This window comes from Pecten maximus, chromosome 1 (assembly GCF_902652985.1).
Source record: "Pecten maximus chromosome 1, xPecMax1.1, whole genome shotgun sequence".
NCBI classification, from domain to species: Eukaryota; Metazoa; Mollusca; class Bivalvia; order Pectinida; family Pectinidae; genus Pecten; species Pecten maximus.
The window spans coordinates 28,274,382-28,290,887 of NC_047015.1; the positions used below are offsets into that span (position 1 = coordinate 28,274,382).

At 35.9% G+C, this 16,506-nt stretch overlaps 2 protein-coding genes across 2 annotated transcripts; one reads left to right on the forward strand and one right to left on the reverse strand.

Annotated features, from left to right (window-relative positions):
- Window positions 1–1,533: 1,533 nt before the first annotated feature.
- Window positions 1,534–4,294, reverse strand: LOC117329390 (actin-3-like). Its single transcript, XM_033887327.1, has 2 exons — window positions 4,038–4,294; window positions 1,534–2,866 (listed from the first exon to the last, which is right to left on the reverse strand). The coding sequence occupies exons 1-2, from the start codon at window positions 4,143–4,145 to the stop codon at window positions 1,895–1,897; spliced, it is 1,080 nt and encodes a 359-aa protein (XP_033743218.1). The 5' UTR covers window positions 4,146–4,294; the 3' UTR covers window positions 1,534–1,894.
- A 4,505-nt stretch (window positions 4,295–8,799) lies between these two features.
- On the forward strand, window positions 8,800–11,494 carry LOC117329398 (actin-like). The gene is made up of 2 exons (XM_033887340.1): window positions 8,800–9,061; window positions 10,241–11,494. The coding sequence occupies exons 1-2, from the start codon at window positions 8,954–8,956 to the stop codon at window positions 11,129–11,131; spliced, it is 999 nt and encodes a 332-aa protein (XP_033743231.1). The 5' UTR covers window positions 8,800–8,953; the 3' UTR covers window positions 11,132–11,494.
- Window positions 11,495–16,506: the final 5,012 nt, after the last annotated feature.

The following is a 16,506-nucleotide window of genomic DNA, read 5'->3' on the forward strand; positions in this document are numbered from 1 at the left end:
AGTTTGAAAGGATAAAAGAGATATATTGTGAGTTTGCCTAGTCTGTTTAGGTGTTTGCCAATGCGTTTTAGTATGTTAAGTTGGCTTGATGCTTTTTTTGCAGACATTTGCTACATGTATATGGAAATTTAGCTTGTAATCTAATGTAACCCCTAAAAGTTTAACTTCTGGTTCGCATTTTATAGTGTTATTTCCGATCTGAAAGGTGATATTTTGTTGTTGTGTTTTGTTACCCACTGCCATTGTTTGGAATTTGTCTGGATTAGCCTTCATGTGGTTATGCTATCTGTTTGTAGTGCTGTTTTTACTATGTCCAAAGATGTGTGTGCATTGCTTATAATATAGTCCCGGATATCATTATTGCCTTTGACAAAAGAAATAAATTTAAAGAATAACCTTTTAGACAGTTCATCAGGCACACATACAAGAGCTTACAACTATTACTCATTTAATTACTCTTTTAATACCATTAGAATTATATATGTACACCCAGTTTTGACCCTAGTAAGACTGTACAATAAGACGATTCTATTCTATACGTAATCTAATAGAAACATTACCAAATTTGGAGATTCCACTACTAGAGGTTTCTCCGAAACATATGCATGATATTTAGGTTGTTGGTTCCATTTTGTCTGCATTTATATTTGTTATGTGTTTGTGTTTTATACAATATCCTTTGTATAATTGCCCCCTCGTGGGCCCACTTTCTGGTTCAATGAAATATTTGTATTGTTCCTCTACACATGACTCACTAATTTGCCGTTTTATATTAGATTTATAATTTATTTTCCGGTCATGTTACAGTTGCTCTATGGTTATATACAATATTTGTATTACTCCAGAATTTATCCAGTCTATTTCTAAATATACAAATATTTTGAGCTTCTAGTAAGCTTTTTCACAGTTTAACATTTCTTATCGCGGGTCAAAGCATTTTGGAATGACCTCGAACACTGTCTGAATCCCATGTCTATCAACAGCTTGATAAACTTGCAAGATCCCTTGTCGTAAAAACCATTTGTGATTTTGTAAAGTTCTATCATATCTCCTCTCGTCATTTTATAGGTTAAAGTTGGAAGTTTGCGTTTCTGTGATCTCTCTTGGTGTGTCATTTCCTTCATTCCTGGTAGACATTTGTGACTCTTCTTTGCGTGACAGAATCATTTTTTTCTATATCTTTTGGCGAGAATAACCCTACACAAATATAGTCAGACCGTCTTGATTTAGCGCATTTATGAATCCGGAACTGAAGCGTCACTGGTTTAAGATTTTATGCAAAATATTGAGTAAATACCCAGATCAAGTGTCTGATCAAGTTAAACGTGGTATCATTGAACGTTATTGTTTAACTCGTTAATATGTCTCGTTTTTGACACGACCTTTCATAATTTATGATATTGAGGTCAAAATCAAGATGTACAAGTAGTCACATAATTCAATGTATAATTATCAATGTTGGATGTCAGAAGAACGTCGAGTTCATGTGTATATTCTGAACATTGACAGGAACACGGAAAAAAAACACATAGGTTTACATATTAATCAATTTATTCAATGCAATTACAATTGTACAAAGCAGTTCATTTAAAAAAAAAAAAAGATTCAGAAATCTGGTATTAAAAAAAAAATTCGTCTTAAGACTGAAAATTAAACGACGGACCAAAACGTTATAAAAAAAAAATAAGTATGAAAAAAGCGATTGCGATTTAATCGCTTTTTTCATACTTATTTTTCTTTAAAAAATGATTCAATAAATTTAAATATAATTGTGTTAGATAACACAAGTTGACGTAAATTGTCAGATACTACATAATGATAGATGATGTGGGGCATCGTAAGGCAAGTAGTGATGAATGTGACATCTAAAGTTTCAGCGATAAAGGCCTTGTATTCAATCACATACAGTAGCTTCTAAAGTTTCAAATGTATTTATCAATGACTGACATTCCCTACAGGCAGACACGTCCAATATCAGAATTTGCATTTCAATGGCCTGTGCTCCCTCCTTATCATACTCAGCCCTCGTTAAAATAATGTCCCCGAATGTGTCATGACTGCCGAGGATAGATCCACCTATCCACGCTGAACACTGTGCGGCTTTCGTCACCTTTATTCCACTTACACCTTCCATCCTGGATTTTATTATGTCCTCCACGCGACTATCTAGTCCAGTGAAATCAGTGTTTCCTCCGCTCAGTACGATATTATCATACAGTTCCTTGGCACGCTCCTCGCCGTGCTTGGTGCGGACCTTCTCGATACAGTCCACTATGGCTTGCGGAATACTAGGAGTGTCCATGTTGGCGAGGGAGGGATCCAATAAAATCTCTGGAGCCCTTTGTTCATTTGGGACGACAGTGACGGAGCTTCCGTCTGGAAGTGTATAACTTTTGTCCTCGGTAGCGGGAGTAAAACCAGTTGTCGCCTTCTTGATTTCGTCGACGGTTTCGAAATCAAGACCAGGATTATTAAGTTTTTGTGAGATGTAGTTTGTCAGTTGTTTACCTGTCAAGTCACTAGACACAACAGAATCTAACATGGCGTATCCTTGGTAAATAGCCACACAGTTAGATACACCTGCACCTGATTCCATCACAACTCCGTTCAGTCTCCCTGTACAATACAGAGACAAGACATTAGTGTAGGCTAAGAACACCGCTGGAACATTTAACCTCTCAAACAGGACCTGGACAATCTTCTCCTTGTTGAGTTGTGTGTTTGTCATGGGCTGAGACAAGAGGACGACATTTTCCTCGGGCTTGACACCCAGTTCCGTGAAAGTATTGCGGAGAAGCTGCTCAAAGTCTTCCCAGTTCGTCACGAGTCCCTTCTCAATAGGATACTTGCCACCATTAAGGACACTCTGCATAAAAAAAGAAATGAAAAACGTTAAAACAATTGACTATAATAACTCGTGTAGCCGTATTACACAATAACGTCCTAGATACAAATACACATATGGAGTACTAGAGAGATTAATTGCAGTAAATATCTCCAAAAGTAATATCAATTATCTTATCCTCATCAGGCAATACAGGCGATACTCTGTCAAATGACAACTATTGAAATAAACTAAGAAGTAAGCTATCTATCTATTTCCATTCGTTATCCAGCCTGATATGATGATGGAACCGTGGAACAAATCGAGAGATAGATATAGTCGACACAAATTGAATCAAACTCCATCATACAGCTGTTTCGTCCTTCTAACACTCGTCAACAATGCTAAAAGAGTGACGAAACACAATATAGTTCGAAAGAAGTTCCTAAATCTGGATTAGGAGGTGCAATATTTCCATAATCAAATTAATTTACATACATTTCAATATCATATTTCAAAAGAACGTCAATTATATGGACATTTTCCCTAACCTTGTAGCTGTTAAAAATAACTCGGAGAAAAGTGCAACAGCAGTGTCCAAAACGTGAACAATGCAATACTCATAGTTAACACAGACGAGAGAATATACCGTAATATATCGAAGGTAAATTAAGTTAAAGCTTTTAGGTTGAGGTTACAAAATTAATTTAAACATGAAATGGACGGGGATGCATATCATATCGTTTCAATTAAATTACTTGTTACTGTTTTCATGACATCAACCCGTTTACACACAGGGAATATTTTATATAAAAAAGTAATGATGTATTGAGTGTTTTTTTCATCTAGGGATGAGGTTGTTGACAATACTAAATTAGTTAAACAACACATCTGGTACAATTGGTTTGAATAAACATACACAACAAAATAGATAGTTTTTATTTTCTAATAGTATACGAATTTGGTCTCTAAGCGATATTTCTGAATGATAGTAAATATATACGAAACTCTGAATCAGCAGGTATACTATAAGGTATACGAGAATTACTGATATGATATGTTATTCATCGACTCATTATGATTGAATAATTAAATAACCAACGATATGTCATTTTAAAATGTAAATTTCTTCGACAAGAATTTGTACAAATTGGAATTATATTCAAAGTCAATAAATCCTGTCCAGTAAAATTACTGACAACTTGTTACTTACCTTTTGATTTTTTTCTGTCAGTATACAAGAAGGGCTGCTACCTCCCTTCAGACCAGCCTTGACACTCCCAGATCCCAGATCTATCACCACAACTCCCTGTCCAGCCATTTCTTGTGTAAGGTTTCTTTTCCTCCTGTTGTCGTTTAAAGCCGTTCTACTATATCACAGGTTTGGCGTCTACATGTATATATACTAATTGAAAATCCCGCGATAAACATTGTGTGTCACCTACACACTCCTTATAAGGAAGGCTTCAAAACAAGCGATCAAAATGTAGCACGTAACCTGAAGTATACACAGTATCTATGTAGTGTAAAAGAGATATACATATTTAGCGGTAAGTTGAAGGCGTAACACCGTTATAGATATCCAAAACTAGGACGTAACCTGAAGTATGCAAGTTATCAAATGAACTTGCATACATTGGTGGAGTTAAACACGTAATATCATAATGATACTCGAGCTAGTACAATATTGAGAACGTCCTATTTGGCGTGGATTATTAAAGACATTTAATATCACATTGCTACTGTAATTGATATCACTATCAATACTAAACAAGGAAATAAACCTAATGGGATAGAGACAGTGTATTGTTTTGAAATATAAAATGTGTTTATATGGAAATGGGTATATTTCCTTGTCAATATCATAAATTATGAAAGGTCGTGTCAAAAACGAGATATATTAACGAGTTAAACAATAATTCACACGTTAAATTATACCACGTTTAACTTTATAAGACACATCTAGGTATTTACTCAATGTTTTGCATAAAATGTTAAATCCAATCACGCTTCAATTCCGAATTCATAAATGCGCTAAACTCTCTAATTTCGCTTGTCGAACCTGACCACATCAGAGATATTTTGAAGCTGACAATAATTATCTTAAAGGGTACAGAAAACCCAGAAATTTTACAGTTTCTGTGAAATATCACTTTAAATGCTAACACGTTAGTTGATCTCGTTTCTTAAACCTGCCTTGTACATGTAAGTTCTTTGATCATCTGACTTATGCTTGATTCATTTTAATATAAATACAATGTACATAGTATACACAGGTATTGTCAATTTAAAATACACCAGTGCTAGGTTGTCTTATAGTACTTTGTGTAATGCTTATATATAAAATCCTTCGATCAAATTTAGATAAACATACAATTGTTCTAAATGTTTAATAGTACTCTACGACATTTATTTATACGGACAGACGGACATACATGCTTTGTTAACAAAGTTGATGAAACGTATCTTAGTTTATGTGTTATGTGTTTTAAAACATGTACATTTGTATCTTATATCACCTAATTGTATTATACATGTACAATTCATAGTAATTCAATATTCATTTAATGACTTTGTTTTACAGCTCATTAGTTCACACAATACATACAATACATTGGCATTAAATTGTTCCCTATATTATCTTTCCTTCATATCATTTCTACATATGTTCGTATGCACTTGCATACGTTTATATGTTAATTATAGTAAACTCTCACTCTCACAGACCATTCCTTTATTTCCAGCCATGCTTCCTACTTAAGATATATCAATCAAATGTGCATGTGCAAGATCACCAACAAAAACACTACGTTGTTCTTAAATGCATACTCCGGACGGCAGTAATATGACAATAACTCTATCACATTATCATATATGACGCAAAAAATGGGCATATCTAGACTGTTGATCAACAACGAGAGATTCCCTTTTGATGATTATTAATCAGCATCTTTATATATTATATTTCAGCGAAATTCAATTATCATTCTTCACAAGGTAATGCACTAGATATGTATATGCAATAATAAGTAAATAACAGCACAAAAACTAAAGATGTTTTACCATGATGTGGTGTTAAGGGATGGAAGTGAGATTAATAATGGGAAATGACAGGGATACCACACCAACGCTTACACACACAAAATTAGAAACGGACAATAGATGTAGTATATACATACTCTAATCTTTGTGCGTCTCAACTATAATTCTGCAAAGAGCTCTCTAGTAATACTTCAATCCCACCATTGTACGTACTACTGCTAGAAGATCGTGTGTCAGTATTGGCACTAATATTATCTCCATGACATCATTGAAAACTTACACTGGAATAACCAGTGACCTACCATCAAGCAGGAGAATAATTGATGCTTGTGTGAAAAGAAGGACTGACTAACTTAAATTCACTTTTAAATATCGGTATTCACCCTTGTAAACTTAATCCTGTAGCAAATTTGAAATTATTAAAAGTGTTGCATGTATGAATGTGTATTTTGGAACGCATATACAGAGAAAAGTGTGGAAGAGTTTAAATGAACTCAAAGATATGGATGTAGACGTTGTATTGGTGTCCATAAACCTTCCTCTTCGCTGACTACTCTGTGTTTATGATCATTTGTTCTAGAACAAATTGTGTCTAGGTGGTGCTAAGTTTTTATGGAAAGCTCTTTTTATAACTAGACTATTCTTACTGGATTTTTGTCTGATTATATAATGGCCAAACTCAATATAGAGTTACTCAAGAGATATGCTGCTTTCTCTAGTGATCCGGAAATAAACCCTATGTTACAATTAAGCACCAAACAAATCTGTCAACAATATGTATGTGATATGGTAGAATTATTAAAATATTAATTATCCTGTGAGAATGAAATCGTAGAATGTAAGATATGTGTGAAAACAAGGAGCGATATTATGTTGCGTGTTTTTCTCGGTCCAGGTTTACTCTTAAGCCGTGATACAATGACGGGGGGGGGGGGGGGGGGGGGTCCTGGGAATCCGAAAGAGGTATTGTCATATTACAGTTTTCAGGACTATGCATTTACGAACAACGTAGCTTTTTTGACTGATATTTCTGGAGTTGGAAGCATTAATAATAAACATGACCGGAAATAAAGGAATGGTCTGTATGTAAGTATGAAAAAAATAATATAACGAATAATTTAATGCAATGCATGGTATTACATGTATTGTATTGTATTAACTGATGAGCTGCAAAGTACAAAGTCGTTAAATGAATATTGAATTACTATGAATTGTATTTATGTGATATCAGATGCATGCTTTAAAATATGATTACATATAAATTAAGATACGTTTTATCAACTGTGTTAACATGTAGAATCTCTAGGAGAACTTAATAAAAATAGATGTCGTTGAGTACTATAAATCATTTAGAACAAATGTTGAGTAAATACCCGGATGTGTCTGATAAAGTTAAACGTGGTATCATTGAACGTGTGCATTATTGTTTAACTCTAAATATGTCTAAAAAAGAGTACTATTAAACATTTAGAACAATTGTATGTTTATCTCAATTTGATCGAAGGTTTTTATATATAAGCATTACACAAAGCACTGTAAGACAACCTAGCACAGGTGTATATTAAGATGTAAATACCTATTTATGTATTCATGTTGTTATGAATCAAGCATAAGTCATATGAACACAGAACTTACATGTACAAGGCAGGTTTAAGGAACGAGATCAACTAACGTGTTCGCATTTAAATTGATATATTGCAGAAATTGTAAAATTTATGGGTTTTTTTTCTGTTTCTTAAAAGATAATTCTTGTCATCATCAAAATAGCTCACCTGCGGTCAGGTTGGACAAGTGGAATTGGCGAGAATAACCTTACACAATATATAGTCAGACCGTTTTAATTTAGCCCATTTATGAATCTGGAACTGAAGCGTGATTGGATTTAAGACTTTATGCAAAATATTGAGTAAATACCCAGATGTGTCTTATAAAGTTAAACGTGGTATAATTTAACGTGTGAATTATTGTTTAACTCGTTAATATATCTCGTTTTTGACACGACCTTTCATAATTTATGATATTGACAAGGAAATATACGCGATTTCCATATAAACACAATTTATATTTCAAAACAATACACTGTGGTAATTTTTTTTAACAATTTTTTATGTTCCATTTTTTTAAGAGTCTGAATAAACTTAATGCTTAACGTTTAATATCCATATTATAAATTGCTACTGCTATATCTAAAGAGATAACTCAAAGAATATATTTCCGAACAATAATTTTCTGCAATTATTTTTTTTTACAATGTTTGTTTGTTGTTTTTTTAAACTCACAATTAGGTAAATACATTTGTATGCTTTTATATTATATTTATTTTTATTTATTTAATTCTGTATTGGTGCATGTCTTTTACTGTTGGAGAAGGTTTTAATAGCTCATTAGAACTAATGTTGATTTGTTATAATATGTCCGACTATAAATACAGTTTGAATTGAATTGAATTGAACTGTCTCCATTCCATTTGGCTGTTTTCCTTGTTAAGTGTTGATAGTGAAATCAATTACAGTAGCAATGTGATATTAAATGTTTCCATTAATCCACTACATAATGTCGCTATTATGATACTGAAGTTTTGATATTGATTGACACGCCAAACAGGACGTTCTCAATATTGTACTTACTCGAGTATCATGATAATATTACGCGTTTAACTTTATGAATGTATGCAAGCTCATTTGATAACTTGCATACTTCAGGTTACGTGCTTTATATACTCGATATAGATAACGATGTTACGCTCTTAGCTTATCGCTTAAATATTAATTCTCCCTCGTACTACAAAAACACTTTGAATACTTCAGGTTACGTCCTATTTTTGGATATCTATAACGATGTTACGCTTTTAACTTATCGCTAAAATATGTACATCTCTCTTTCACTGCATGGATACTGTGAATACTTCAGGTTACGTGCTACATTTTGATCGCTTGTTTTGAAGCCTTCCGTATAAGGAGTGTGTAGGTGACACACAATGTTTATCGCGGGCTTTTCAATTAGTATATATACATGTAGGCATCATACTTGTGATATAGTAGAACAGCTTTAAGCGACAACAGGAGGAAAAGAAACCTTACACAAGAAATGGCTGGACAGGGAGTTGTGGTGATAGATCTGGGATCTGGGAGTGTCAAGGCTGGTCTGAAGGGAGGTAGCAGCCCTTCTTGTATACTGACAGAAAAAAATCAAAAGGTAAGTAACAAGTTGTCAGTAATTTTACTGGACAGGATTTATTAACTTTGAATATAATTCCAATTTGTACAAATTCTTGTCGAAGAAATTTACATTTTAAAACGATATATTGTTGGTTATTTAATTATTCAAACACAATGAGTCGATGAATAACATATCATATCAGTAACTCTCCTATACCTAATAGTATACCTGCTGATTCAGAGTTTCGTATATATTTACTATCATTCAGAAATATCGCTTAGAGACCAAATTCGTATACTATTATAAAATAAAAACTATCTATATTGTTGTGTATGTTTATTCAAACCAATTGTAACAGATGTTTTGTTTTACTAATCTAGCATTGTCAACAACCTCATCCCTAGATGCAAAAAAAACATTTAACACACCATTACTATTTGATATTAAATGTTCCCTGTGTGTAAACGGGTAAATAAAATCATGAAAATAACAAGAAAACATTCATGTTCAATTCTTGTTTTAATTGTTTTGTTACCTCAACTTAAAAGCTTTCACTTAGTGTACCTTCGATATATTACGGTATATTCTCTCGTCTGTGTTAACTAGGAGTATTAAATTGTTCAACTTTTGGACACTGCTTGACAGTGCTGGTGCACTTTTCTCTGAGTTATTTTTAACAGCTATAAGGTTAAGAAAATGTCCATATAATTCATGTTCTTTTTAAATATAATACACAGTATGTAAATTAATTTGATTATGGGACTATCACACCTCCCAATCCATATTTAGGAACATCTTTCGAACTATATTGTGTTTCGTCACTCTTTTAGCATCGTTGACGAGCTCGAGTCTCAGAAGGACGAAACAACTGTATGATTGAGTTTGATTCAATTTATGTCTACTGTATCTATCTCTCGATTTGTTCTACGGTTCCATCATCATATCAGGCTGGATAAAGAATGGAAATAGATATATAGCTTACTTCTTGGTTTACGTTAAAACAGACAGCCGTGATTCCATTAGTTGTCATTTGACATAGTATTGTCTGTATTGTCTGATTAGGAGTATTGATATTTATTTGGAGATATTTAGTACAAATTGATCTCTCTAGTACTCCATATATGTAGTTGTGCTTAGGACGTTATTGTGTAATACTGCTACACGAGTAATTATAGTCAATTGTTTTAACGTTTTTCATTTCTTTTTTTTATGCAGAGTGTCCTTAATGGCGGCAAGTATCCTATTGAGAAGGGACTCGTGACGAACTGGGAAGACTTTGAGCAGCTTCTCCGCAATACTTTCACGGAACTGGGTGTCAAGCCCGAGGAAAATGTCGTCCTCTTGTCTCAGCCCATGACAAACACACAACTCAACAAGGAGAAGGTTGTCCAGGTCCTGTTTGAGAGGTTAAATGTTCCAGCGGTGTTCTTAGCCTACACTAATGTCTTGTCTCTGTATTGTACAGGGAGACTGAACGGAGTTGTGATGGAATCTGGTGCAGGTGTATCTAACTGTGTGGCTATTTACCAAGGATACGCCATGTTAGATTCTGTTGTGTCTAGTGACTTGACAGGTAAACAACTGACAAACTACATCTCACAAAAACTTAATAATCCTGGTCTTGATTTCGAAACCGTCGACGAAATCAAGAAGGCGACAACTGGTTTTACTCCCGCTACCGAGGACAAAAGTTATACACTTCCAGACGGAAGCTCCGTCACTGTCGTCCCAAATGAACAAAGGGCTCCAGAGATTTTATTGGATCCCTCCCTCGCCAACATGGACACTCCTAGTATTCCGCAAGCCATAGTGGACTGTATCGAGAAGGTCCGCACCAAGCACGGCGAGGAGCGTGCCAAGGAACTGTATGATAATATCGTACTGAGCGGAGGAAACACTGATTTCACTGGACTAGATAGTCGCGTGGAGGACATAATAAAATCCAAGATGGAAGGTGTAAGTGGAATAAAGGTGACGAAAGCCGCACAGTGTTCAGCGTGGATAGGTGGATCTATCCTCGGCAGTCATGACACATTCGGGGACATTATTTTAACGAGGGCTGAGTATGATAAGGAGGGAGCACAGGCCATTGAACGCAAATTCTGATTTTGGGCGTGTCTGCCTGAAGGGAATGTCAGACATTGATAAATACATTTGAAACTTTGAAAGCTACTGTATGTGATTGACTACAAGGCCTTTATCGCTGAACACTAGAGATGCAACATTCACCACTACTTGCCTTACGATGCCCCACATCACTTATCATTATATATTATCTGACAATTGTTTTTAAAGAACATTGCTGCAATCGCTTTTATTCATACTTAATTTTTCAACAATATGACAACGTTTTGGGCTGTCGTTTAATTTTCAGGGTTTTTTTTACCAGATTTCTGAATCAATCTTTTTAAATGAACTGTTTTGTACAGTTGTAATTGCATTGAATAAATTGATTTATATGTAAACCTATGTATTTGTTTCGTGTTCCTGTCAATGTTCAGAAGTAGTTTCCTTGATATCATATCTCATGTTGAATATTTAAGACAGTTGTTCCATCCTTCTAGGAAACTTCAGTGATGTTTATTGCCTGGTACTGACCGTAGCCAGGCCGGTGATTTTTTCTCCGAGTTCTCCAGCTTTCCTCCACCTCCAAAACCTGACACGTAGCTAAATAACCCTAGCTGTTAATAGGACGTTAAAGAAAATGAAACACAAACTAGTGATGTTATAAGGACCAGAAAGGGAAACCAAACGGACCTATAACGACAGTTTAACTATAGAAGGGGAAGTCAAGGAAACCAAACGGACATATAACGACAGTTTAATATAGAAGGGGAAGTCAAGGAAACCAAACGGACCTATAACGACAGTTTAATATAGAAGGGAAGTCAAGGAAACCAAACGGACCTATAACGACAGTTTAATATAGAAGGGGAAGTCAAGGAAACCAAACGGACCTATAACGACAGTTTAATATAGAAGGGAAGTCAAGGAAACCAAACGGACCTATAACGACAGTTTAATATAGAAGGGGAAGTCAAGGAAACCAAACGGACCTATAACGACAGTTTAATATAGAAGGAGAAGTCAAGGAAACCAAACGGATTTATAGCGACAGTTTAATATAGAAGGGGAAGTCAAGGAAACCAAACGGACCTATAACGACAGTTTAATATAGAAGGGGAAGTCAAGGAAACTAAACGGACCTATAACGACAGTTAATATAGAAGGGGAAGTCAAGGAAACCAAACGGACATATAACGACAGTTTAACATAGAAGGGGAAGTCAAGGAAACCAAACGGACCTATAACGACAGTTTAACATAGAAGGGGAAGTCAAGGAAACCAAACGGACCTATAACGACAGTTTAACATAGAAGGGGAAGTCAAGGAAACCAAACGGACCTATAACGACAGTTTAACATAGAAGGGGAAGTCAAGGAAACCAAACGGACCTATAACGACAGTTTAATATAGAAGGGGAAGTCAAGGAAACCAAACGGACCTATAACGACAGGATAATATAGAAGGGGAAGTCAAGGAAACCAAACGGACCTATAACGACAGTTTAATATAGAAGGGAAGTCAAGGAAACCAAACGGACCTATAACGACAGGATAATATAGAAGGGGAAGTCAAGGAAACCAAACGGACATATAACGACAGTATAATATAGAAGGGGAAGTCAAGGAAACCAAACGGACCTATAACGACAGTTTGATATAGAAGGGGAAGTCAAGGAAACCAAACGGACATATAACGACAGTTTAACATAGAAGGGGAAGTCAAGGAAACCAAACGGACCTATAACGACAGTTTAATATAGAAGGGGAAGTCAGGGAAACCAAACGGACATATAACGACAGTTTAATATAGAAGGGGAAGTCAAGGAAACCAAACGGACATATAACGACAGTTTAATATAGAAGGGAAGTCAGGGAAACCAAACGGACCTATAACGACAGTTTGATATAGAAGGGGAAGTCCAGGAAACCAAACGGACCTATAACGACAGTTTGATATAGAAGGGGAAGTCAGGGAAACCAAACGGACCTATAACGACAGTTTAACATAGAAGGGGAAGTCAAGGAAACAAAACGGACCTATAGCGACAGTTTAATATAGAAGGGGAAGTCAAGGAAACCAAACGGACCTATAACGACAGGATAATATAGAAGGGGAAGTGAAGAAACCAACCGGACCTATATCGACAGTTTAATATAGAAGGGAAGTCAAGGAAACCAAACGGACCTATAACGACAGTATAATATAGAAGGGGAAGTCAAGGAAACCAAACGGACATATAACGACAGTATAATATAGAAGGGGAAGTCAAGGAAACCAAACGGACCTATAACGACAGTTTGATATAGAAGGGGAAGTCGAGGAAACCAAACGGACATATAACGACAGTTTAACATAGAAGGGGAAGTCAAGGAAACCAAACGGACCTATAACGACAGTTTAATATAGAAGGGGAAGTCAAGGAAACCAAACGGACATATAACGACAGTTTAATATAGAAGGGAAGTCAGGGAAACCAAACGGACCTATAACGACAGTTTGATATAGAAGGGGAAGTCGAGGAAACCAAACGGACCTATAACGACAGTTTGATATAGAAGGGGAAGTCAGGGAAACCAAACGGACATATAACGACAGTTTAACATAGAAGGGGAAGTCAAGGAAACAAAACGGACCTATAGCGACAGTTTAATATAGAAGGGGAAGTCAAGGAAACCAAACGGACCTATAACGACAGTTTAATATAGAAGGGGAAGTTAAGGAAACCAAACGGACCTATAACGACAGTTTAACATAGAAGGGGAAGTCAGGGAAACCAAACGGACCTATAACGACAGTTTAATATAGAAGGGGAAGTCAAATAAACCAAATGGACCTATAACGACTGTTTAATATAGAAGGGGAGGTCAAGGAAACCAAACGGACCTTTAACGTCAGTTTAATATAGAAGGGGAGGTCAAGGAAACCAAACGGACCTATAACGACAGTTTAATATAGAAGGGGAAGTCAAATAAACCAAATGGACCTATAACGACTGTTTAATATAGAAGGGGAAGTCAAATAAACCAAATGGACCTATAACGACTGTTTAATATAGAAGGGGAAGTCAAGGAAACCAAACGGACCTATAACGTCAGTTTAATATAGAAGGGGAGGTCAAGGAAACCAAACGGACCTATAACGACAGTTTAATATAGAAGGGGAAGTCAAGGAAACCAAACGGACCTATAACGACAGTTTAATATAGAAGGGGAAGTCAAGGAAACCAAACGGACCTATAACGACAGTTTAATATAGAAGGGAAGTCAAGGAAACCAAACGGACCTATAACGACAGTTTAATATAGAAGGGGAAGTCAAGGAAACCAAACGGACCTATAACGACAGTTTAATATAGAAGGGGAAGTCAAGGAAACCAAACGGACCTATAACGACAGTTTAATATAGAAGGGGAAGTCAAGGAAACCAAACGGACCTATAACGACAGTTTAATATAGAAGGGGAAGTCAAGGAAACCAAACGGACCTATAACGACAGTTTAATATAGAAGGGGAAGTCAAGGAAACCAAACGGACCTATAACGACAGTTTAATATAGAAGGGGAAGTCAAGGAAACCAAACGGACCTATAACGACAGTTTAATATAGAAGGGGAAGTCAAGGAAACCAAACGGACCTATAACGACAGTTTAATATAGAAGGGGAAGTCAAGGAAACCAAACGGACCTATAACGACAGTTTAATATAGAAGGGGAAGTCAAGGAAACCAAACGGACATATAACGACAGTTTAATATAGAAGGGGAAGTCAAGGAAACCAAACGGACATATAACGACAGTTTAATATAGAAGGGGAAGTCAAGGAAACCAAACGGACCTATAACGACAGTTTAATATAGAAGGGGAAGTCAAGGAAACCAAACGGACCTATAACGACAGTTTAATATAGAAGGGGAAGTCAAGGAAACCAAACGGACCTATAACGACAGTTTAATATAGAAGGGGAAGTCAAGGAAACCAAACGGACCTATAACGACAGTTTAATATAGAAGGGGAAGTCAAGGAAACCAAACGGACATATAACGACAGTTTAATATAGAAGGGGAAGTCAAGGAAACCAAACGGACCTATAACGACAGTTTGATATAGAAGGGGAAGTCAAGGAAACAAAACGGACATATAACGACAGTTTAATATAGAAGGGAAGTCAGGGAAACCAAACGGACCTATAACGACAGTTTAATATAGAAGGGGAAGTCAAGGAAACCAAACGGACCTATAACGACAGTTTAATATAGAAGGGGAAGTCAAGGAAACCAAACGGACATATAACGACAGTTTAATATAGAAGGGAAGTCAGGGAAACCAAACGGACATATAACGACAGTTTAATATAGAAGGGAAGTCAGGGAAACCAAACGGACCTATAACGTCAGTTTAATATAGAAGGGGAGGTCAAGGAAACCAAACGGACCTATAACGACAGTTTGATATAGAAGGGGAAGTCAAGGAAACCAAACGGACCTATAACGACAGTTTGATATAGAAGGGGAAGTCAAGGAAACCAAACGGACCTATAACGACAGGATAATATAGAAGGAGAAGTCAAGGAAACCAAACGGACCTATATCGACAGTTTAATATAGAAGGAGAAGTCAAGGAAACCAAACGGACATATAACGACAGTTTAATATAGAAGGGGAAGTCAAGGAAACCAAACGGACCTATAACGACAGTTTAATGTAGAAGGGGAAGTCAAGGAAACCAAACGGACCTATAACGACAGTTTAATATAGAAGGGGAAGTCAAGGAAACCAAACGGACCTATAACGACAGTTTAATATAGAAGGGGAAGTCCAGGAAACCAAACGGACATATAACGACAGTTTGATGTAGAAGGGGAAGTTAAGGAAACCAAACGGACATATAACGACAGTTTAACACAGAAGGGGAAGTCAAGGAAATCAAACGGACCTATAACGACAGTTTAATATAGAAGGGGAAGTCAAGGAAACCAAACGGACCTATAACGACAGTTTAACACAGAAGGGGAAGTCAAGGAAACTAAACGGACCTATAACGACAGTTTAATATAGAAGGGGAAGTCAAGGAAACCAAACGGACCTATAACGACAGTTTAATATAGAAGGGGAAGTCATTTAGCCAAATTAATTAATGGATTTTAGATATTAGATAATTTCAAAAGAACAAGAAATGCGTGTCTGACCAGCTAATACTATTCATAAGAATTTAAACGCTGTGGACAGCTAGGGTAACGACAAACCTCGGGGAATCAAATGTCCCCCAGAAAAGCTTACGAAAATATCATCTTGGCTAGACTTTATTTCTTACAAGTAACCGTTTGATGACTTATGAAAATGTACAGATGGCAAAAAAAACAAAAAATACAAACTGATAAATTATAAATATTTTTCATTATAAAATCGTAACGGTGTGTA

Coding starts and splice junctions, on each gene's coding strand:
- LOC117329390 (XM_033887327.1), bottom strand. CDS start 4,145: ATGGCTGGACAGGGAGTTGTGGTGATAGATCTGGGATCTGGGAGTGTC. Junction 2,867..4,037: donor TGACAGAAAAAAATCAAAAG/GTAAGTAACAAG, acceptor TTTTTTATGCAG/AGTGTCCTTAATGGTGGCAA.
- LOC117329398 (XM_033887340.1), top strand. CDS start 8,954: ATGGCTGGACAGGGAGTTGTGGTGATAGATCTGGGATCTGGGAGTGTC. Junction 9,062..10,240: donor TGACAGAAAAAAATCAAAAG/GTAAGTAACAAG, acceptor TTTTTTATGCAG/AGTGTCCTTAATGGCGGCAA.